Source organism: Chlorocebus sabaeus, chromosome 16 (assembly GCF_047675955.1).
Source record: "Chlorocebus sabaeus isolate Y175 chromosome 16, mChlSab1.0.hap1, whole genome shotgun sequence".
Classification (NCBI taxonomy): Eukaryota; Metazoa; Chordata; class Mammalia; order Primates; family Cercopithecidae; genus Chlorocebus; species Chlorocebus sabaeus.
In genome coordinates, this window is record NC_132919.1 from 30,419,782 (window position 1) to 30,443,536 (window position 23,755).

The window sequence follows — 23,755 nt, forward strand, 5'->3', positions numbered from 1 at the left end:
ATGTATATAACATTAAAACTTGTAATTTTAACCTTCTTCTTCTTTTTTTTTTTTTTTTTTTTGAGACAGAATCTCGCTCTGTCGCCCAGGCTGGATGGAGTGCAGTGGCGTGATTGGCGCACTGCAACCTCCGACTCCCAGGTTCAAGCGATTCTCCTGCCTCAGCTTCCCGAGTAGCTGGTACTACGGGCGTGAGCCATCACGCCTGGCTAATTTTTGTATTTTTAGTAGAGACAGGGTTTCACCGTGTTGGCCAGGCTGGTCTCGAACTCCTGACCTCAGGTGATCCACCCGCCTTGGCCTCTCAAAGTGCTGGGATTACAGGCGTGAGCCACCGCGTCCAGCCTCATTTTAACCATTTTAAAGTGTACAATTCAGTGACAGATACATTTCCTGTTGTGCAACTATCCCTGCTGTTTCCAGAACTCTTTAATCATCATAAACAGAAACTCTGTACTCATTAAGCAGTAACTCCTTATTTCCCCTCCCGCTAGCCCCTGCTCACATCTAAGCTACTTTCTGTTTCTGAGTTTGCCTGTTCTAGATATTTCATATAACTGGAATCTTTCAATGTTTGTCCCTTTGTGCCAGGTTTCTTTCACTTAGCATAGTGTTTTCAAGGTTCATTCATGTTGTAGCATGTGTTAGAACATTATTCCTTTTATGGGGCTGAATCATATTCCATTGGGTGGATGTGCCATATATATATATATATACACACACACACACACACACACACACACACACACACATACACATACAAATATATTTCCTTTTTTGAGCTGAAGTCTTGCTCTGTGGCCAGGCTGGAGTGCAGTGGGGTGATCTCTGCTCACTGCAGACTCCGCCTCCCAGGTTCAAGTGATTCTCCTGCCTCAGCGTCCGGAGTAGCTGGGACTACAGGTGCTCACCACCCCACCCAGGTAATTTTTGTGTTTTCAGTAGAGATGGGTTTTCACCATGTTGGCCAGGATGGTCTCGATCTGTTGACCTTGTGATCTGCCCTCCTTGGCCTCCCAAAGTGCTGGAATTACAGATGTGAGCCACCGCACCCAGCCTCATTGTGATTTTGATCTGGATTTCCTTAATGACTAATGATGTTGCCCATCTTTTCTTGTTCTTGTTGGTCATTTGTAGATCTTCATTGCAGAAATGTCCATTCAAGTCCTTTGACCATTGTAAAATTGGGTTTATCTTTTTGTTGTTGAGTTTTAGAGATTCCTTCTATATTCTGGATATCGAATTAGATATGACTCACAGATATATTATCAAATATATATTCTCCCATTCTAAGAGTTGTCACTTTCTCAGTGGTATCCTTTGATGCGCAAAAGTTTTAAATTTAATTTTTATTTGTTTTTTTTTGTTGTTGTTGTTGCTTATGGTTCTGTTGTCATATTTACAGATTCATTGCCAAATCTCAGTTCATGAAGATTTACCCCTATGTTTTCTCCTAAGAGTTTTTTTTGTTTTGTTTTTTTGTTTTTTTTTTTTTTTTTGAGTCAGTGTCTCGCTCAGTTCCCAGGGATGGAGTGCAGTTGCACGATCTCAGCTCACTGCAGCCTCCACCTCCAAGGTTCAAGCAATTCTCCTGCTTCAGCCTCCCAAGTACCTGGGATTACAGGCGCCTGCCACCACACCTGGCTACTTTTTGTATTTTTAGTAGAGATAGGGTTTCACCATTTTGGCCAGGCTGGTCTTGAACTCCTGACCTCAAGTGATCTGCCCGCCTTGGCCTCCCAAAGTGCTAGGATTACAGGCATGAGCCACCAGGCCAGCCTCTTCTAAGAGTTTTATGGTTTTAGCTTACGTTTAGGTGACTGGTCAATTTTAAGTTAATTTTTGTATATGATGTAAATTAGGGGTCCAACTTCATTCTTTTGTATGTGGAAATCCAATTGTCTTGGTACCATTTGTTGAAGAGTCTATTCTCCAGTGATTAGACTTGGCATCCTTGTCAACAAATCGTTTGGCCAGGCCAGACGTGTGGTTCACACCTGTAATCCCAGCACTTTGGGAGGCCAAGGTGGTGGGATTACTTGAGCCCAGAAGTTCCAGACCAGCCTGGGCAACATGGTGAGACCCCATCTCTAGAAAAATACAAAAAAGTATCTGGGCATGGTGGCATGTGCCTGTAGTCCCAGGTGTCTGGGAGGCTGAGGTAGGAGAAATCACCCAAGCTGAGAATTTGAGGCTGCAGTGAGCCATGATTGTACCACTGCACTCTAGCCTGGGCGATGGAGTGAGACCCTGTCTCAAAATAAATGTATAGTTTTACTTCTGGACATTCCATTTTATTCCATTGGTCTATATGTCTGTACTTACGCTGGTACCACACTATTTTGATTACTACAACTTTTTAGTAAATTTAGAAAATTGGGAAGTGTGAGTTCTTTGACTTTTTTTTTTTTTTCCAAGGTTGTTTTTGTTATTCAGAACTCCTTGCAATTCCATCTGAATTTAAAGATTGGCTTTTCCATTTCTACAAAATAGGCTGTTGGAATTTTGATAGGGATTATGTTGAATCTGTAGATCACTTTGGGTAGTATTGATATCTTAACAATATTAAGTCTTCTTTCCCTAAAACACAGAATGTGTTTTTATTTATTTTTATTTGGGTCTATAATTCCTTCAGTGATTTTTTTGTAGTTTTAAGTGTGTGAGTCTTTCACCTCTTTCATTAAATTTATTCCTAGCTATGTTATTCCTTTATTATTATTATTATTATTATTATTATTATTATTATTCTATTTTTTGAGACAGACTCTTGTTCTGTCACCTAGGCTGGAGTACAGTGGCACGATCTCAGCTCACTGCAACCTCCATCTCCCGGGTTCAAGCGATTCTCCTACCTCAGCCTCCTGAGTAGCTGGGGTTACAGGCGCCCACCACCACCCCTGGCTTATTTTTGTATTTTTTAGAGACGAGGTTTCACCATGTTGGCTAGGCTGGTCTCAAACTCCTGACCTCAGGTGATCCACCTGCCTCGGCCTCCCAAAGTGCTGGGATTACAGGTGTGAGCCACCACACTAGGCCCATTATAATTTATTTTAAGAAATTTTTCAGGCTGATTGTTGTGGCTCACACTTATAATCCTAGCACTTTGGGAGGCAGAAGCAGGAGGATTGCTTAAGCCCAGGAGTTCAAGACCAGCCTGGGCAGCATGGTCAGACACAATAAAAAAAAAAAAAAAGAAAAGAGAAACTATGAGACCCACTGAAAAAAAAAAAGAAAAAAGTAGCTAGGTGTGATGACACATGGCTGTGGTCCCAGCCACTTTCAAGGCTGAGGTGGGAGGAACACTTGAACCCAGGAGGTTGAGGCTGCTGTGAGCTGTTTTCATGTCACTGCACTCCAGCATGGGCAACAGAGCAACATCCTGTCTCCCCTTAAAAAATGGATACTACTTATCCCTGGACCTGAGCCCAGGCGCACACCTGGATTAGAAGATGCCAGGCTCAGAGGATCTTTCTAACGGCAAGGACCAGATGCATTCACACAGGAAACGAACCATGTTCACTGAGAAGCAACTGGAAGATCTGAACATCTTGTTCAATGAGAACCCATACCCAAACCCCAGCCCTCAGAAATAAATGGCCTCGAAAATAGATATACGCCCAATAGTACTCCAGGTATGGTTCAAGAACCACAGAGCAAACCTCAAGAAAGCCAAATAAAAGCATATTCAGCAAAAACAAGCAAAAACTCCACAACCGCCAATACTGGAGGGTGGAGTCACCACCAGTGTCGGCCTGAGAAATGCAGACACACTACCCAGATTGCCCAACACTGCTCATCTGATTGGCTTGGTGTACACGGGTCATCGGGTACCCTCATTCCAACCCATCCTGTACCCTCAGGGTTCCTGCAAATGACCTCGTGGGCCACAGAATAGTCCATTTTGGCTGCTGCCAAGGTCCTAACGTATATGACTTCTACCCCATTTTGGAATCCCAAGTTTGGGCTCCAAGCTTCAATTCTGGCTCTTCTGCCTGTTCATACCTACAAAGTTGAGAGATGATAAATACAAAAAGTCACATGTCAAAAAAAAATGAATACTAAAAAAATTTTTGTGTTTTTCAGACAGAGTCTCGCTCTGTTGCCAGGCTGGAGTGCAGTGGCGCGATCTCGGCTCACAGCAACCTACGCCTCCTGGGTTCAAGTGATTCTCTTGGCTCAGCCTTCCGATTAGCTGGGACTACAGGTGCCCGCCACCATGCCCAGCTAATTTTTGTATTTTTAGTAGAGACGGGGTTTCACCATGTTAGCCAGGATGGTCTCGATCTCTTGACCTTTTGATCCACTGGCCTCGGCCTCCCAAAGTGCTGGGATTACAGGCATGAGCCACTGCACCCATTTTAAAAGAAATTTTTAAATTTCCTTCTTAATTTTTTCATTGACCCACTGGTCATTCAGGAGCATATTGTTTAATTTCCTTGGGTTTGTATAGTTTTCAAAATTCCTCATTATTGATTTCTAGTTTTACTCCGTTGACTAGTTTTCTCCATAGTCAGAGAAGATACTTGGTATTATTTCAATTTTTTTTTTTTTGAGATGGAGTCTTGCTCTGTCGCCAGGCTGGAGTGCAGTAGCATCATCTCTAGTCTTTGCAACCTCTGCCTCCTGGGTTCAAGCGATTCTCCTGCCTCAGTCTCCCCAGCAACTGGGATTACAGGCGCATACCACCACACCTGGCTAATTTTTGTATTTTTAGTAGAGACAGCGTTTCACCATGTTGGCCAGGATGGTCTTGATCTCCTGACCTCATGATCCACCCGCCTCGGCCTCCCAAAGTGCTGGGATTACAGGCATGAGCCACCGCACCCGGCCTATTTCAATGTTTTTGAATGTTTTAAGACTTGTTTTCTGACCTGACATATGTTAGGTCTTAGGTTTTGTGACCTATCCTTGAGAATGATCATGAGCTGAGGAAAAGATCCATGTGTATTCTGCAGCATGAATGTAAATGTTCTGTAAATATCTATTAGGTCCATTTGATCTATAGTACAGATTAAGTCCAATATTTTTTTGTTACTTTTCTGTCTGAATAATTTGTTCAGTGCTGAAAGTGGGTTGTTGAAGTCTCCAGCTGTTATTGTATTGGAGTCTGTCTTCTCTTTAGCTCTAGTCATATTTGCTTTATATGTCTGGGTGCTCTAGTGTTGGTGCATATATATTTACACTTGTTATATCTTCTTACTGAATTGACTCCATCATTATAAAATGACTTTCTTTGTCTCTTCTTACAGATTTTGTTTTGAAACCTATTTGTCTGATATATGTATAGCTAATCCTGCTCTTTTTTGGCTTCCATTGCCATGGGATATATTTTTCCATCCCTTTATTTTCAGTCTATATATGTGTATAGATGAAGTGTGTTTCTTGTAGGGAATAGACCATTGGGTCTTGTTTTTTTAATCCAGTCAACCACTCTATGTCTTTTGATTGAAGATTTTTGACCGTTTATATGATTTTCTCTGGTGCTATGATTTAATTTCTTGCTTTTTATTTTTTGTGTATCCATTATATGATTTTTGATTTGAGATTACCATGAGGCTTGCAAGTAGTATCTTATAACCTATTGTTTTAAGCTGATAACAACTTGATACTGCTTGCATAAACTACCTAACAAGCAAAAAGAAAACTAATAAAAGCTCTACACTTTAAATTCATCCCCTGCTATTTAACTTTTTGTTATTTCTGTGTATATCTCATTATACTATCTATATCTTTGAAAGTTGTAGTTATTGTTTTTGATTGGTTTTCTGTGACCTTACTATTACTAGTGAGGTTTTTGTTTTGTTTTGTTTTGAGACAGAGTTTTATTCTGTTGCCCAGGCTGGAGTGCAGTGGCATGATCTCAGCTCACTGCAGCCTCCACCTCCTGGGTTCAAGCAATTCTCCTGCCTCAGCCTCCCGAGTAGCTGGGACTACAGGCATGTGCCATCATGCCCAGCTAAATTTTGTATTTTTAGTAGAGACAGCATTTCACCATGTTGGCCAGGCTGGTCTTGAACTCCTGACGTCAAGTGATCTGCCCACCTTAGCCTCCCAAAGTGCTGGGATTACAGGCCACCTCCTGGGTTCAAGTGATTCTCCTGCCGCAGCCTCTAGAGTAGCTGGGATTACAGGTGCCCACCACCACACCCGGCTAATTTTTGTATTTTTAGTAGAGATGGGGTTTCACCATGTTGGCAAGGCTAGTCTGGAACTCCTGACCACAGGTGATCCAACTGCCTCGGCCTCCCAGAGTGCTGGGATTACAAGTGTGAGACACTGTGCCTGGCTTTTTCTATTTGATTGAAGTATTCCCTTTACCATTTCTTGTAGGACAGGTCTGGTGTTGATAAAATCCCTCAGCTTTTGTTTGTCTGGGAGAGTATTTCTCCTTCATGTTTCAAAGCTAGTTTCACAAATTATAGTTTTCTAGGGTAAAAGTTTTTTCCTTCAGCACTTTACTGGCCTATAAGGTTTCCACTGAAAGGTCTACTGCCAGATGTATTGGAACTCCATTATATGTTATTTATTTTCTCTTGCTGCTTTAGGATCCTTTCGTTATCCTTAACCTTTGGGAGTTTTATTATTAAATGCCTGCATGTAGTCTTCTTTGGGTTGAATCTGCTTGGTGTTCTATAACCTTCTTGTATGTAGATATTGATGTCTTTCTCTAGATTTGGGAAGTTCTGTGCTATTATTTCTTTGAATAAACTTTCTACCACTATTTCTTTACCTCCTCTTAAGGCCAATAATTCTTAGATTTGCCCCTTTGAGGCTATTTTCTAGATCTTGTAGGCATGTTTCATTCTCTTTGTTTTTTTTTCTTGTTTCTTTTGTCTCCTCTTATGGTGTATTTTCTTTTTTTATTATGTTTATTTTATTTATGTATTTATTTTTGAGACGGAGTCTTGCTCTGTCACCCTGGCTGGAGTGCAGTGGCGCAATCTTGGCTCACTGCAAGCTCCGCCTCCTGGTTTCATGCCATTCTCCTGCCTCAGCCTCCTGAGTAGCTGGGACTACAGGCACCCGCCACCGCGCCCAGCTAATTTTTTGTATTTTTAGTAGAGACGGGGTTTCACTGTGGTCTCGATCTCCTGAACTTGTGATCCGCCTGCCTCGGCCTCCCGAAGTGCTGGGATTACAGGTGTGAGCCACTGCGCCAGCCCTTACTGTGTATTTTCAAATAGCCTGAATTCAAACTCACTAGTTCTTTCTAATACTTGATCAATTTTGCTATTGATGCAGACTCTGATGCATTCTTCAGTATGTCAGTTGCATTTTTGGATTCCAGAATTTCTGCTTGATTCTTTTTAATTATTTCAATTATTTAAAATTATCTGATAGAATTCTGAATTCCTTCTCTGTTATCTTGAAATTCTTCAAGTTTTCTTAAAACAGCTATTTTGAATTATCTATCTGAAAGGTCACATATCTCTGTTTCTCCCGAATTGGTTCTTGGTGACTTACTTAGTTTGGTGGGGTCATGTTTTCCTGAATGGTCTTGATGCTTGTGGATGTTTGTCGGTGCCTGGGCATTGAAGAGTTAGTTAGTTTTTGTAGTCTTCACAGTCTGGGCTTGTTTATACCTGTCCTTCTTGGGAAGGCTTTCCAGGTATTTGAAAGGACTTCGGTGTTGTGATCTGTATCTGCATTAGGGGGCACCCCAAGCCCAGTAAAGCTGTGACTCTTGCAGACTACCTGAGGTGCCACCTTGGTGGTCTTGTATAAGATCCAGAAGAATTCTCTGGATTACCAGGCAGAGATTCTTGTTCTCTTCTCGTACTTCTCCAAAACAGTGTGTGTGTGTGCTAAGCTGCCTGGAGCTGGAGGTGGGCTGACGCAAGCACCTTGTGGCCATGACCACTAGGACTGCACGGGGTCAGACCTAAAGCCAGCACAGCACTGTGTCTCACCCAAGCCCCTTTGTAACCACTATCTGGCTACCACCTATATTCACTTAAGGACCTAGGGTTCTATAATCAGCAGATGGCAAAGCCAGCCAGGCTTGTGTCCTTCCCTTCATGGTGGCACATTCACCCAGGCTCTGGGCAGGTCCAGAGACCCATCTCAACACTAGGAACTTGCTTAGGAGTTGCAGTCCTTGTGGCCTAGACTGCCATTCAAGTTTATTTAGAGCCCCAGAGCACTTCAGCCCACAGTGGAGAGGCTTGCCAGGACTCAGGTTCCAATCACTGAAGTGGGTGATTTGATTCCTCTCTGGCTAGGACTGATCTAAATGCTCCCCCGGTGGGTAGGCGTCAGCGGAGTTCAGCCCAGTTTTGCTTTGTGATGTGACAGGGCAGTCTCTCTATTCTCTTTATCACCATGCTCTGCCTTTCCCGAGTGCACAGATTCTCTGTGCCATGTTGCCTCTGCCACATGGGATGTGGATGGCATTGGTAATTCAAGACTGTTTTTCCTACCCTCTTCAGTGCCTCTTTCTATATGTAAAGTTAAAACCAGGTACTGTGAGTACCCCTGATTTCTGGTTCTTATGAAGGTGCTTTTTTGTGTAGTTGTTAAATTTGGTGTTCTTATGGGAGGGATGCTCAATGGAGCCTTCTATTTGGCTCTCTTGCTCTGCCCCTTTCCACCCTTAAGTCTTCTGGCTTTCCTCCACTTCTCTCTGGCCCTAAACCATTTTTAAGTATACAGTTGGGTGATATGAAATACATTCATAATGTTGTGAAACCATCACTACCATCATTTCCATAACTAAAACATGTTAAATTAACATGACTGGCTCTTCAGGGTACCATAACTCTTTTCATCTTGCAAAAGTGGAATTGTAGGAGCACATTAAAATTCTCCATTTCCTCTTCCCCCAGCCTCTGGCAACCATCATTCTAATTTCTGTCTCTGATTTGTACTACTCTAAATACCTCATATAAGTTGAATCATACAGTATCTGTGTTTTTGTGACTGGCTTATTTCACTTAGCATAATGTCTTCGAGGGTTATTTATGTTGTAGCATATGTCAGAGTTCCCTTCCTTTTTAAGGCTGAGTAATATTCTATTGTATGTGTATGCCACTTTTTGCTTATTCGTCTGCAGACACTTGGGTTGCTTCCATGTTTTAGCTAGTGGGAATAATGCTGCCATGGACATCAGTTTATGAAGCTCTTTGAGATCCTGTTTTCAATTCTTATATATCCAGAAGTTGAATGGCTAAATCATATGGTAATTCTTATATACATATATATATATATATATATGGGATCACTATATATAGGATCACTCCACCTAGCCAGCTATCTCTAAGATCACCAGTGACCTCTATGTAAATCCTATGGATATTCTGGTGCCTGTCTTCATTGACCTTTCAGTAGCCTTTGACACAGTGGACCACACCTTCATTCTTAGCTTTTGGGACAGGAGTCTTTTGGCTTTCCCCCACCTGTCTCTGGCTGATCCTTCTCAGTCTGTTTACAGGCCGTCTCTCCTCTGCTCAGGAATTCAATGCTGGACTTCCTCAAGGCTGAGTTGTAAGTCCCTTTATCTCCCCTCCAGGTAGTCTTCCCTGTATCCATGGCTTTAATGACCACCTCTATGCACAAATAATAGCTCCAGGCTGGAGCCTTCTGTGAGCACTAGGCTGCTATGTCTTCCTTCTCATCTTTTCTTCTTGGGTATCTCAAAGCATCACACTTAATGTGACCTAAAAAATATATATATATATATAAAAAAAAGATATATATATATATATATATATATATTTTTTTTTTTTTTGAGATGGAGTCTGGCTCTGTCACGCAGGCTTGAGTGCAGTGGCATGATCTCGGCTCACTGCAACCCCCAGCTCCTGGGTTCAAGTGATTTTCTTGCTTCAGCCTCCCAAGTAGCTGGGATTACAGATGCCCACCACCATGCCCGGCTAATTTTTGTATTTTTAGTAGAGATGGGGTTTCACTAGGTTGGCCAGGATGATCTTGAACTCTTGACCTCAGGTGATCTGCCAGCCTCAGCCTCCCAAAGTGCTGGGATTACAGCCATGAGCTACTGCGCCCGGCCTATATTTAATATTTTGAGCAAGCACCATTCTGTCTTCCATAGTGGCTGTACCATATATGATTCCCACCAACAGTGCAGAGGGTTCCAGTCTTCCCACACCATCAACATTTGTTATTTTCTGTTTTTTTTTTTTTTTTTTTTTTGATAGTAGCCAACCTAATGAGTGGGAAGTGGTATCTCACTGTATGTTTTGATTTGCATTTCCCTACTGATTAGTGATCTTGAGTGTCTATTCATGTGCTTATTGGTGATTTGTATATCTTCTTTGGAGAAATGTCTATTCAAGTTCTTTGCCCATTTCAAAATTCAGTTGTTTATGGGTTTTTGTTTGTTTGTTTGTTTGTTTTACCAACCAAGCAAGCGGCAGTGATATGTTTTTATTGTTGGTTTTAGACATTCTCTGTATATTCTCGGTATTAATGCCTTATCAGATGTATGATTTGCAAATATTTTCTCCATTTTGTGGATTGCCTTTTTACTCTATTGTTAGTGTCTTTTGATGCACAAATGTTTAAACATTTCATGCAGTCCAGTTTGTCTCTTTTTTTCTTTCTTTCTTTCTTTTTTTTTTTTTTTTTTGAGACGGAGTCTTGCTGTCTCCCAGGCTGGAGTGCAGCGGCTCGATCTCAGCTCACTGCAAGCTCCACCTCCCGGGTTCACGCCATTCTCCTGCCTCAGCCTCCTGAGTAGCTGGGACTACAGGCGCCCGCCACCACGCCCGGCTAATGTTTTGTATTTTTAGTAGAGATGGGGTTTCACCGTGTTAGCCAGGATGGTCTCGATCTCCTGACCTCGTTATCTACCCACCTGGGCCTCCCAAAGTGCTGGGATTACTGGCGTGAGCCACCGCACCTAGCCTCCTTTTTTCTTTTGTTGTGTGTGCTTTCAGTGTCATATACAATAAATCATTGCCAAATCCAATGTCATAAATTTTGCCCTATATTTTTTTCTAACATTTGTATTATTTTAGGTCTTACATTTAGGTCTTTGATCCATTTGGAGTTAGTTTTTGTATATGATGTTAGGTAAGGGTCCAACCATATTCTTTTGCATATAGATATATCCAATTTTCACAGTACAATTTGTTGAAAAAACTGTCCTTTCCCCATTGAATGGTCTTGGCACCTTTGTCAAAAATCATTTAACTGTATATGTGAGAGTTTATTTCTGGGTACTCTGTTCTATTCCATTGGTCTGTATGTCTGTTTTTATGTCATTACTACAGTATTTATGACTCCCTCTGTCTAGTGGTGGTTCCCGGGTCCGGTTTCATAGAACCCAGGACCTGAACTTTGCTGTTTTAAAGGTGGCAGTAGAGAAGAGCATCACAGAAGTTGGTCAGGAGCTGACAGAGCTGGTGGAACATCTTGTAGACACTGTCAGGAGCCTGCAGAATCAGAGGCCCCTATCAGAATCTGGACCAGACAATGAACTGAGCATCCTGGGCAAGGTAGGCTCCACTGGGAGAGGAAAGGATGTGGGAGGGAATAGGGCTAGGGATTGCTTTCAACAGGAACAACATGAATATGTTTGAAGCTGAAGCAACAAGTCTCAATCTTTTATTGTTCTCTTTACTACCAGACATGGATGATTGGACATTTGGGATGCTTGAGGTAATGTTGGGAAGCTTCAAGTGGGCTAGGATCACTCCACCTAACCAGCTATCTCTAAGATCACAAATGACCTCTGTGTAAATCCTATGGACATTCTGGTGCCTGTCTTCATTGACCTTTCAGTAGCCTTTGACACAGTGGACCACACCTTCATTCTTAGCTTTTGGGACAGGAGTCTTTTGGCTTTCCCCCACCTGTCTCTGGCTGATCCTTCTCAGTCTGTTTACAGGCCGTCTCTCCTCTGCTCAGGAATTCAATGCTGGACTTCCTCAAGGCTGAGTTGTAAGTCCCTTTATCTCCCCTCCAGGTAGTCTTCCCTGTATCCATGGCTTTAATGACCACCTCTATGCACAAATAATAGCTCCAGGCTGGAGCCTTCTGTGAGCACTAGGCTGCTATGTCTTCCTTCTCATCTTTTCTTCTTGGGTATCTCAAAGCATCACACTTAATGTGTCCTAAGCTGCTCCTTTTCTGGGATTTTTGTCTCAATGCTGGCCCCATTATCTTTCCAAGTACACAAGCCAGAGACCTGGAAATCATGTTACCTTCTTCTCCCTTACCCTAATATGCAGCATATTGTAGCTTTAAGACCTGCCTAATTACCTCTCAAATCTATTTACTTATTCTTGAGCTCCTTTGAGACTTCTCTAATCCCAGCCTCAGATAATTTTATGCCTGGATTGCTGTCATTGCCTTCCAAATGCTCCACTCTCCCTCTTCTAGTCTGTTTTCCTCATGGTCGTCACAGTGACTACCACAAACATCAATCTGAAAATGTAACTCATCTGCTTAAAACATTCAAATTACATCAGTTTGCTCAGGAGTAAGACCCAAATCCTCACAGGACCAACAAAGCCCTGTAGGATTCCATCTCTGTCTGTCTCTCAAATCTCATCTCTGCTCATGCCGCCTGGCTCTGTGAGCTCCAGCTGCACTCTCTGCACAGTCCCTCCAATGTGTCTCGCGTCTTCCCACTACAGGGCACCCTTCATGGAATGCTCTCCTTTCCCTCCATCACTTAGGTAATACTTGTTCATCCTTCAGATCCTAGCTAGAACATCATTTCTTCAGAGAGAAGCCTTCACTGATTTCCTTGAACAAATCAAATCCCCCCATTAGAGGCTCTGAGGACTCCATGTACCTTTCATTTGTAGTAGTTATCACCATTGCACCTTTGTAATGACTTGTGCCATACTCTATATTAATGTCTGTCCCCCTCCCTTTTCCTGCACTGGACTCTCAACTTCATGAGAATAGGAACCTTTGATGCTTTTTTTTTTTTTTTTTGAGACAGTCTTCCTCTGTGGCCAGGCTGGAGCGCAGTGGTGCCATCTCAGCTCATTGCAACCTCCACCTCTCAGGTTCAGGTGATTCTCCTGCCTCAGCCTCCTGAGTAGCTTGGACTACAGGTGCCCGCCATCACGCCTGGTTAATTTTTGTATTTTTAGTAGAGATGGGGTTTCACCATATTGGCCAGGCTGGCCTCAAACTCCTGACCTTGTGATCCACCTGCCACAGCCTCCCAAAGTGCTGGGATTACAGGCGTGTGCCACTGCACCTGGCTGATGCTTTTGTTCTTTTGTCCACCATTGTGTCCCCAGGCACTAGCACAGTACCCAAGTACCCACTTATAGTAGGGGCTCAACAAATACCCACTGAATGTATGAATAAATGCATCTTCAGAGATGCCACGTGTTGGGATAGAAAGTCTGAGAGTCCGGCCGGGCACGGTGGCTCACACCTGTAATCCCAGCACTTTGGGAGGCCGAGGCGGGCAGATCACGAGGTCAGGAGATTGAGACCATCCTGGCTAACGTGGTGAAACCCTGTCTCTACTAAAAATACAAAAAATTAGCTGGGCGTGGTGGCGGGCACCTGTAGTCCCAGCTACTAAGGAGGCTGAGGCAGGAGAATGGCGTGAACCTGGAAAGCGGAGTTTTTACAGTGAGCCGAGATCGCGCCACTGCCCTCCAGCCTGGGAGACAGAGTGAAACTCCATCTCAGGAAAAAAAAAGGAAAGTCTGACTTTCAGACTTGACATTGTCATTCACTAGTATTAGGACCTTGGGCAAGTCACTTCATCCATCTGCGTCTCAGGTTCCTATCTGTAATATAGAAATAATGATACAGGGCCTGCCACATCATTGGTTTATTGTGAGGATTAAAAGAGGTATAAAAAAGTGCTTGAGCAATGGTAAAATGTGGGATGTTATAATTAACTGTGGCAATTTAGTTAACCTTCATGAACTTCATCTTCTTTTGTAAAATGGAGATTTTTTACAGGTTGCTAAACCTACTTTGTGAGGTTGTTATGCAAATGAGAGAAGGGCAATACCTAGCATGTAGAAGACACTCAATAAGTGTAATACTACCATATTTTGATTGGTGGAAAGAATGGGGAGTGGATTATGCAAAGGTGGGAAGGAAAGTCAGGGGTTGAAGTTGGTAAGCAGATAAAGGGCTGTATTGGGGAAGAACAGGACCTGAGGCTAAAGAAAATCAGGGAGCATGTGTTAGAGGCCCCAGAAAGCAGGACCTAGATGCAGGCAATTTGAGAGGTAGCTCTTGGGAAGCGACATGATATAATGATAGAGGTGGGAAAAGGTTGTTTTTTTTTTTTTTTGAAATGGAGTCTTGCTCTGTCGCCCAGGCTGTAGTGCAGTGGCATGATCTTCTCAGCTCACTACAACCTCTACCTTCCAGATTCAAGTGATTCTCCTGCCTCAGCCTCCCATGTAGCTGGGATTATAGGTGTGAGCCACCACACCCAGCTGAAAAGGTTATTCTGACTTCCATGGTTTATCTCAGTAACTATCTGTAGTATTTATTTTATAAAGCCCCTATAAGATATGCCTAAAAATGTTAAACTTTTTTGGTATTACCTAAGAAATCCATGTTTATTGTGCAAAATATTAGAAAACACATAGCATTAAATAAAGCAAATTAAAATGCTCCATAACCCCATCACCCAGAAATAACCACTCTTTGATATTTTTGCTGTAGTTATGTATTATTCCAGATTGTTTTCAAGGCATATTTTTTGAGGGCCTAATTTTGTTTTTAAAAACTTGCTGGGAATTACATAGAAAATTATAGATGAATAAAAGAACTTGAATATAATAGTTGATCGACTGCATAGGGGACTTCCATTTATTCGGTTTTAAATGATTCATCAATAGGTTTTTTCTTCTGGGGTGGATGTTTCCATGACTTCTCCAAAGCTGTTGATTTCCGACACAGCTGCAGGGAGAATCAGAGATATTCTCCAAGACCTAGAAGAAATTCAGGAAAAATTACGAGAAAACGTCTCCCGGAAAGAGGCTCCTGAAGCACAAACGCAGGGTGAGCTGATCTTACTTATTGGAGGAGGATTAAATATGGAAGTTGCGGGGAGTGGCAAAGTGCTCCATGGCTTTGTTCTCTCGGGACAGGATCCCAGAGTCCAGCGATATTACCACTGTGGTGTCATGAATCAGGTAGGGGTGGGCTGAAGTGATTTTGTGGCTGAATGTTTTTGGCAATGACTGAAGGTGTGATGTATCACAAGTCCTTTATAGATAGAAACTCATTTTTGAAGATTCATGCACCCAGGTCCTTACTGATCAAGTGTGTTATCTTACTGCAGAGATTCTGAAAAGGCCACTTAAAAATTTTTTTTTTCTTTTTTTCTTTTTTTTTTTGAGATGAAGTCTCGCTGTGTCGTGCAGGCTGGAGTGCAGTGGTGCCATCTCGGCTCACTGCAAGCTCCGCCTCCCGGTTCGGGCCATTCTCTTGCCTCAGCCTCGCGAGTAGCTGGGACTACAGGCGCCACCACCATGCTTGGCTAATTTTTTGTGTTTTTGGTAGAGATGGGGTTTCACCATGTTGGCCAGGCTGGTCTCGATCTCCTGACCTCATGATCTGCCCTCCTCAGCCTCCCAAAGTGCTGGGATTACAGGCGTGAGCCACCGTGCCCAGCCTTAAATTTTTAACTAGTAAATGTCTTCCTTTTTTTTTTTTTAAATTATTTTGTTTTTGTTTTTGTTTTATTTTGAGAGAGTCTCACTCCGTCACCCAGGCTTGAGTGCAATGGTGCGATCTTGGCTGGAATTACAGGCATGCGCCACCAAGCCTGGCTAATTTTCACAGTTTTTTTTTTTTTCTTTTTCTTTTTTAAGTAGAGACAGAGTTTCATCATGTTGGACAGGCTGATCTCGAACTCCTGACCTCAAGGCTCGCCTCAGCCTCCCAAAGTGCTAGGATTACAGGTGTGAGCCACCGCACCTGGCTGTAAATGTCTTTCTTAACAAAGCATATAGGCCAAGTGCAGTGGCTCATGCCTGTAATCCCAGTGCTTTGGGAGGCTGAGGTGAGAGGATCTCTTGAGGCCAGGAGTTTGAGACCAGCCTCGGCAATGGAGAGAGATCCTGTCTCTACAAAAAATAAAAAATAACCAGATGTGTTGGTGCACACCTGTAGTCCCAGCTACTCCGTAGGCTGAGGCTGGAGGATCACTTGAGCCAGGGGTTCAAGGCTGAGTGATCATGCCACTGCATTCCATCCTGGGCAACAGAGGGAGATCTTGTCTACAAACAAAGGAAACCAGCATGCCACTTTGTAACTAGTTCTTGATACAGTCTATTAAGATATAATCTCTGGGGAGTGTGTTAATGTTAATATTAAATAGTACAATATAGAAAAGAACCTTTCTGTCCTGGTCCTGTAGTTTCTCTTGTTCTTCCAGAGTTATTGAAAAATAACTAACACCTTCTTGTCAGACATTAGACGTTAGCTCTGTCTGGTCTCCCAGGGTTCTTCCTCCTATTCTGGCCACTGCTAGCTTTATATGCTTTAGAGGCATTTCTTCTATAGCTTTTCCTCTTCTGATAGCTTTTATATCCTTTATATTTTCATATTGAAACAATCTTATGCTACTTTAAAAATCATTTCTGGCCGGCGCAGTGGCTCATGCCTGTAATCCGAGCACTTTGGGAGGCTGAGGCAGGTGGATCACCTGAGGTCAAGAGTTCAAGACCAGCCCGGTCAACCTGGCAAAACCCTGTCTCTACTAAAAACACAAAAATTAGCTGGACGTGGTGGCGGGTGCCTGTAATCCCAGCTACTCAGGAGGTGGAGGCACAAGAATCACTTGAACCTGGGAGGCAGAGGTTGCACCATTGTACTCTAGCCTAGGCAACAAGAATGAAACTCTGTCTCAAAAAAAAAAAAAAAAAAAGAAAAAAAGAAAGAATCATTTCTTATGTAAATGGAGAAGCATGATTCCTTGGGAAAAGTTTCTTAAGGAAAACAATTAGAGAGCAGTTTATTGTTCCAAAAATTATCTGAGAAAGAAGCACCTTCGTATCCTGTGTGCTTCTAAACTTAGGTTGGGTTCCTTAGTGATTTTATTTATTTATACAAATTTAAGATCAATTTTTAAATTTTGGGGGGTTACATTTAAAATTTCTCATTCAAAAATCAAAACAGGACTGGGCGCCGTGGCTCATGCCTGTAATCCCCGCACTCTGTGAGGCCGAGGCAGGTGGATCACCTGAAGTCAGGAGTTCAAGACCAGCCTGGCCAACATGGTGAAACCCCGTCTCTACTGAAAATACAAAAAATTAGCCAGACGTGGTGGCACGCTCCAGTAGTGCCAGCTACTCCAGAGGCTTAGGCAGGAAAATCGCTTGAACCCGGAAGGCGGAGGTTGCAGTAAGCCACTGCACTCCAGTCTGGGTGACAAGAGCGAAACTCCGTCTCAAAAAAAACAAAACAACAAACAGTATAAAAAGGGCATACAGCCCAATCTCTCTTCCATCCTTGTCAATTGCCCCATTCTCTTATCTCAGTGTACCACTTTTATTACAGTGTTTTGAGTGTTCAGAAGTTATTTATGCAAATGTCAGCGAATGTGAATTTATATTCTTCTTTTTCCCAATCTTTTTTTTGTACATAAAAGATAGCACATTATGTATATTGTCCTGCATTTTGCTTTTGTCTTTTACTTAATACATCTTCATTTTACAGTACAGTACTTAGGATATTTTTTCTTTGCTTTTTTTTTAGCACCTAGAGCATTTCCGCCCCCCCCCCCGTTTTTTTTTTTTTTTTTTTTTGAGACGGAGTCTTGCTCTGTCGCCCAGGCTGGGGTGCAGTGGCCGGATCTCAGCTCACTGCAAGCTCCGCCTCCCGGGTTTACGCCATTCTCCTGCCTCAGCCTCCCAAGTAGGTAGTTAGGACTACAGGCGCCCGCCACCTCGCCCGGCTAGTTTTTTGCACTTTTTAGTAGAGACAGGGTTTCACCGTGTTAGCCAGGATGGTCTCGATCTCCTGACCTCGTGATCCGCCCGTCTCGGCCTCCCAAAGTGCTGGGATTACAGGCTTGAGCCACCGCGCCCGGCCCCCGTTTTTTTTTTTTTTTTGACACGGAGTCTCACTTAGTTGCCCAGGCTGGAGTGCAGTGGCGCCATCTTGACTCACTGCAAGCTCCGCCTCCCAGGTTCACACCATTCTCCTGCCTCGGCCTCCTGAGTAGCTGGGACTACAGGCGCCTGCCACCACGCCCAGCTGTTTTTTTTTATTTTTAGTAGAGATGGGGTTTCACCGTGTTAGCCAGGATGGTCTCGATCTCCTGACCTTGTGATCCACCTGCCTCGGCCTCCCAAAGTGCTGGGATTACAGGCATGAGCTACTGGGACCGACCACATTTTCCCTTTTACAGCTGCTCAGTATTCCAATATCTGGGTATGCCAACATTTATTTACTCAGTCCTCTACAGGTGAATGCATGATTGTTTCCAATTGTTTACAGTGACAAATAATGCTGAAATCAATAACTGCATGTACATTGTTTCATATGGGTGCAGATATAATTGTAGCTCAAATTGTAGTGAAGGTAGCTGGGTCTTAGGGTGAATTCATTTGTCATTTTGATATACATTGCCAAATCACCCTCCAGTTGGGTTATACCAGTCTTCACTCCCACAGAAAAAGTGTGTGTCCCCAACCTGCCAACTGAGTGTGTTGGCAGACATTTGCCTTTTTTTTTAAACCAAACTCATGGGTCAAAATATTGATGTGAAATTAGCCAGTCTTGGTGGTGGGTGCCTGTAATCCCAGATACTTGGGAGGTTGAGGCAGGAGAATCGCTTGAACCCGGCAGGCAGAGGTTGTAGTGAGCCAAGACTGTGCCATTGTCCTCCAGCCTGGGCAATAAGAATGAAACTCTGACTCAAGAAAATATATTGACGTGAGAGTATACTGCACGTTTTTGTTTTTTTGGATTTTGTTTTTTTTGAGACTGAATTGTGTTCTTGTCGTCCAGGTTGGAGTGCAGTGGCGCGATCTCAGCACACTGCGACCTCTGTCTCCCAGGTTCAAGTGATTCTCCTGCCTCAGCCTCCTGAGTAGCTGGGATTACAGGCACCACCACCAGGACTGACTAATTTTTGTACTTTTAGTAGAGACAGGGTTTTGCCATGTTGGTCAGGCTGGTCTCGAACTCCTGACCTCAGGTGATCTGCTTGCCTTGGTCTCCCAAAGTGCTGGGATTACAGGCATGAGCCACCACGCCCGGCCTATACTACACTTTTAATTTGTGCTTCTCCATGAATTGTCTTTCATATCTTGTGTTATTGGTCTTCTAAAAATTGACATTTAGGAGCTCTTTGTAAATTAAAGAGATTAACCTTTTGTCTGTTATATGAATTGCAAATTTTGTTTCTTAATATGTCATTTGTCTTTTTATGTATCTTTTGCAGGTTTTATAATGCCATATAGACATTTTTAAATTTACATTTTTTTTTTTTTTTTTAAAGGAGTTTTGCTCTTGTTGCCCAGGCTGGAGTGCAAAGGTGCGATCTGGCTCACTGCAACATCTGTCTCCCGGGTTCAAGCGATTCTCCTGCCTTAGTCTCCCAAGTAGCTGAGATTACAGGCCTGTGCCACCACACCTGGCTAATTTTTATATTTTTAGTAGAGACAGGGTTTCTCCATGTTGGTCAGGCTGGTCTCAAACTCCTGACCTCAGGTGATCCACCTGCCTTGGCCTCCCAACATGCTGGGATTACACAGGAATGAGCTACCGCGCCTGGCCTTTACATAATTTTTTATAGAGATGAAATCTCACTGTTTTGCCCAGGCTGGTCTCAAACTCCTAGGCTGAAGTAATCCTTCTATCTCTGCCTGCCAAAGTGCTGGGATTACAGGTGTGAACCACCATGCCTGGCCTCAATTTTTTTTTTTTTTAGAGACAGGAGACAGGGTCTTGTTCTGTTGCCTAGACTGGTTGACTAGAGTGCTGTGGCAATTCCTGGGCTCTAAATATTTCTTTTTTATTTTTTTGAGACAAGGTTTTACTTTGTTGCCCAGGCTGGAGTGCAGTGGTGCGATCATGGCTCACCCCAGCCTTGACCTCCCAGGCTCAAGTGATCCTCCCTCCTTAGCCTCCTGAGTAGCTGGGACTGCAGGCGCATGTCAGCGCGCCCGGCTGATTCTTGTGTTTTGGGGAGAGACAGGGTTTTGCTATGTTGCCTAGGCTGGCCTGGAACTCCTGGGCTCAAGCATTTCGTTCATCTTAGCCCCTTGAGTAGGTGGGACTGCAGGCGGCGCTACCACACTCAGTTAATTTTTTGTTTATTTTTTTGTGGAGAAGAGGTCTTGCTTCTGTTTTCATGTAGTAAATTTTATTCGTTTTTTCTTTTATGCATTGTAGATTTTAAGTTTTAGTTAGAAAACTCAACCCCCTGAAGTTTAGAAAGGAATTTTCTCAGGTATATGTGTGTGTTTTTACTTTTACAGTTTACATTTAAATCTGTGGTTTCATGTTTTACATTTAAACTTTGACCCATTTCAAGTATATCTCAGCATGTATCCTAGTGCATTTTATTTTATTTGTTTATTATTATTATTATTATTATTATTATTTTTTTTTTTTTTGAGGCAGAGTCTCGCTCTGTCGCCCAGGCTGGAGTGCAGTGGCACGATCTCGGCTCACCACAGCCTCTGCCTCCCGGGTTCAAGCGATTCTCCTACCTCAGCCTCCTGAGCAGCTGGGATTACAAGCTGCTGCCATCACATCTGGTTAATTTTTGTATTTTTGGTAGAGACGGGGTTTCACCATGTTGGCCGGGCTGGTCTTAAACTCCTGACCTCAGGTGATCCGCCTGCCTCAGCCTCCCAAAGTGCTGGGATTACAGGCGTGAGCCACTGCGCCTGGCCTTATTTATTTTTTAAATAGAGACAGGGATCTCACTTTATTGCCCAGGCTGGTGTTGATCTCCTAGCCTCCAGCACTCCTTGTGCTTTGGCTCCCAAAGCGCTGGGATTACAGGCATGAACCACCACACTGAGCCCCTAGCGAATTTTAAATAAGATTTGCGTAGTGCCACTTTATAGACATATCTCATAGCATTTTCATGTTTAAGGATGTTGCTCTGCTTAAAATGTTGCTCTTAACTGGATAACCATTATTCTTTGGAAAAAAATATCAGTTTCCATGGTTAAGTGTAGATTATTTCTCTCATCAATAGAGATAAAAGTATTAGGGAGTGTTAATTTAAAAAGAAAGTAAATAACTTCAGTAGGTCTTGCAAACGTTTATAAAATTTTTTTTTTTTTTTTTTTTTTTTGAGACGGAGTCTCGCTCTGCCGCCCAGGCTGGAGTGCAGTGGCCGGATCTCAGCTCACTGCAAGCTCCGCCTCCCGGGTTTACGCCATTCTCCTGCCTCAGCCTCCCGAGTAGCTGGGACTACAGGCGCCCGCCACCTCGCCCGGCTAGGTTTTTGTATTTTTTAGTAGAGACGGGGTTTCACTGTGTTAGCCAGGATGGTCTTGATCTCCTGACCTCGTGATCCGCCCATCACGGCCTCCCAAAGTGCTGGGATTACAGGCTTGAGCCACCGCGCCCGGCCTATAAAATTTTTTTTCCTCTCTTTTTCTTTTGTTTATAATCTGCATTCTGCTGAATTAATTAATTAATTAATTTTTAAATTTTGAGACAAGTTCTCTGTTACCCAGGCTGGAGTGCAGTGGCACAGTCACTGCAGCCTCAATCTCCCAGGCTCAGGTGATCTTCCCGCCGAAGACTCCCAAGTAGCTGGGAGTGTGCCACCACACTCAGCTAATTTTTTTGTACTTTTTGTAGAGATGGGGTTTTGCCATGTTGCCCAGGCTGGTCTCCCACCCTTGGGCTCAAGTGATCCTCCTGACTTAACTTCCCAAAATTGTTGGGATTACAGGCGTGAGCCACGGTGCCCAGTCAAACATTTTAAAAACACTAATTAACAATAAGTAACAATCCTATCAGCTAAATAGGAGAACAGTGATATTCATCTGAATTTTGTGTTTTTCTAAATTGTGGTGAAAATATATATAACATAAAATTTACTGTTTTCAAGTAGGCAGCTCAGTCAGGTGCAGTGGCTCACACCTGTAATCACAGCACTTTGGGAGGTTGAGGTGGGCGGATCACCTGAGTCCAGGAGTTCAAGAGCAGCCTGGGTAACAGTGAGACCCACTTCTCTACCAAAAATACAAAAACTAGCCTGCTGTGGTGGCGCACGCCTGTAGTCCCAGCTACTTGGGAGGCTGAAGTGGGAGTATCACTTGAGCCTGGGAGGCAGAAGTTGCAGTGAGCTGAAATCGGGCCACTGCACTCCAGCCTTGGCTACAACAACAAAAAAGTAGGCAGCTCAGAGCTCAGTACTGTTAAGTGTGCTTACATTATCATATAACCAATCTCCAGATCATTTTCTTTTTTGTAACTTTAATTTTTTTTTTTTGATATGGAGTTTCACTCTTGTTGCCCAGGCTGGAGTGCAATGGCACGATCTTGGCTCACTGCAACCTCCACCTCCTGGGTTCAAACAATTCTCCTGCCTCAGCCTCCCGAGTAGCTGGCATTACAGGCATCCACCACCACACCTAGCTAATTTGTTTTGTATTTTTAGTGGAGACAGGGTTTAGCCATGTTGGCCAGGCTGGTCTTGAACTCCTGGGCTCAGGTGATCCACTTGTCTTGGCCTCCCAAAGTGCTGGGATTACAGGTGTGAGCCACTGTGCCTGGCCTGTAACTTTATTTTAATTTTAGGGATAGGTCTTACTTTGTTGCCCAGGCTAGAGTATGGTGGCACAACCATGGCTCCCTGTAACCTCAGTCCTCCTGCTTCACCCTCCCCAGTAGCCAGGACTGTAGGCTCACACCGCCATGTTCAGCTATTTAAAGAATTGTTTGGTCTGTAATCCCAGCACTTTGGGAGGCCGAGGTGGTCGGATCACAAGATCAGGAGATCGAGACCATCCTGGCTAACATGGTGAAACCCTGTCTGTACTGAAAATACAAACAATTAGCCGGGCGTGGTAGCAGGCATCCGTAGTCCCAGCTACTCGGGCGGCTGAGGCAGGAGAATGGCATGAACCCGGGAGGTGGAGCTTGCAGTGAGCTGAGATTGCGCCACTGCACTCCAGCCTGGGCGACAGAGCGCTCCATCTCAAAAAAAAAAAAAAAAAAAGAATTGTTTTGTAGAGACAGGGTCTCATTATGTTGCCCAGGCTGGTCTGGAACTCCTGGCCTCAAGTGATCCTCCTGCCTCAGCCTCCTAACTAGCTGGGACTATAAGCATGGGCCACCATGCCTTGCTTCATGTTGCAGAATTGAAACTCTATATCCATTAAGCGACAATTCCCTCAACCCCCTCACACCCAGCAACCACTATTCCACTTTCTGTCTATGAATTTGACTGTTCTAGATACCTCATGTGAGTGGAATCATACAATATTTGTGTGTGAGAGGTTTACTTCACTTAGTGTAGTGTTCCCCAAGCTCACCTGTGTTGTAGCATATATCAGAATTTGTTGCTTTTTTTTGTTGTTTGAGATGGAGTCTTGCTCTATCATCCAGGCTGGAGTACAGTGGCACGATCTCAACTCACTGCAACCTGTGCCTCCTGGATTCAAGCGATTCTCCCACCTCTGCCTCCTGAGTAGTAGCTGGGATTATAGGCATGTGCTGCCACGCCTGACTAATTTTGTGTGTGTGTGTGTGTGTGTGTGTGTGTGTGTGTGTATTTTTAGTAGCGACAGGGTTTTGCCATGTTGGCCAGGGAGGTCTCGAACTCCTGACCTCAGGTGATCTGCCCATCTCAGCCTCCCAAAGT

General features: G+C 43.5%; 1 protein-coding gene, 1 long non-coding RNA gene and 1 pseudogene across 5 annotated transcripts in view; 2 read left to right on the forward strand and 1 right to left on the reverse strand.

The window, feature by feature from the left end:
- RNF135 (ring finger protein 135) overlaps positions 1-23,755 on the forward strand; it is a 30,114-nt gene that overhangs the window by 765 nt on the left and 5,594 nt on the right. For 2 of the 4 annotated variants that reach the window (XM_008010977.3, XM_008010976.3), the window contains exons 2-3: positions 11,316-11,459; positions 14,802-14,964. In XM_008010977.3, coding sequence (XP_008009168.2) covers positions 11,316-11,459; positions 14,802-14,964 — 307 coding nt within the window. Of the gene's footprint in view, positions 1-11,315; positions 11,460-14,801; positions 14,969-21,602; positions 21,667-23,755 lie in introns of all 4 variants that reach the window. The other 2 variants (XM_008010979.3, XM_008010978.3) reach the window with 2 other exon arrangements.
- LOC140708628 (divergent paired-related homeobox-like) lies at positions 13-9,645 on the forward strand (annotated as a pseudogene).
- The window catches only part of LOC103242690 (uncharacterized), a 35,696-nt gene continuing 26,544 nt past the window's right edge, over positions 14,604-23,755 (reverse strand). The window contains exon 4 of the long non-coding RNA XR_500824.3: positions 14,604-14,894. This is a non-coding gene — a long non-coding RNA (uncharacterized lncRNA). The remainder of the gene's footprint in view (positions 14,895-23,755) is intronic.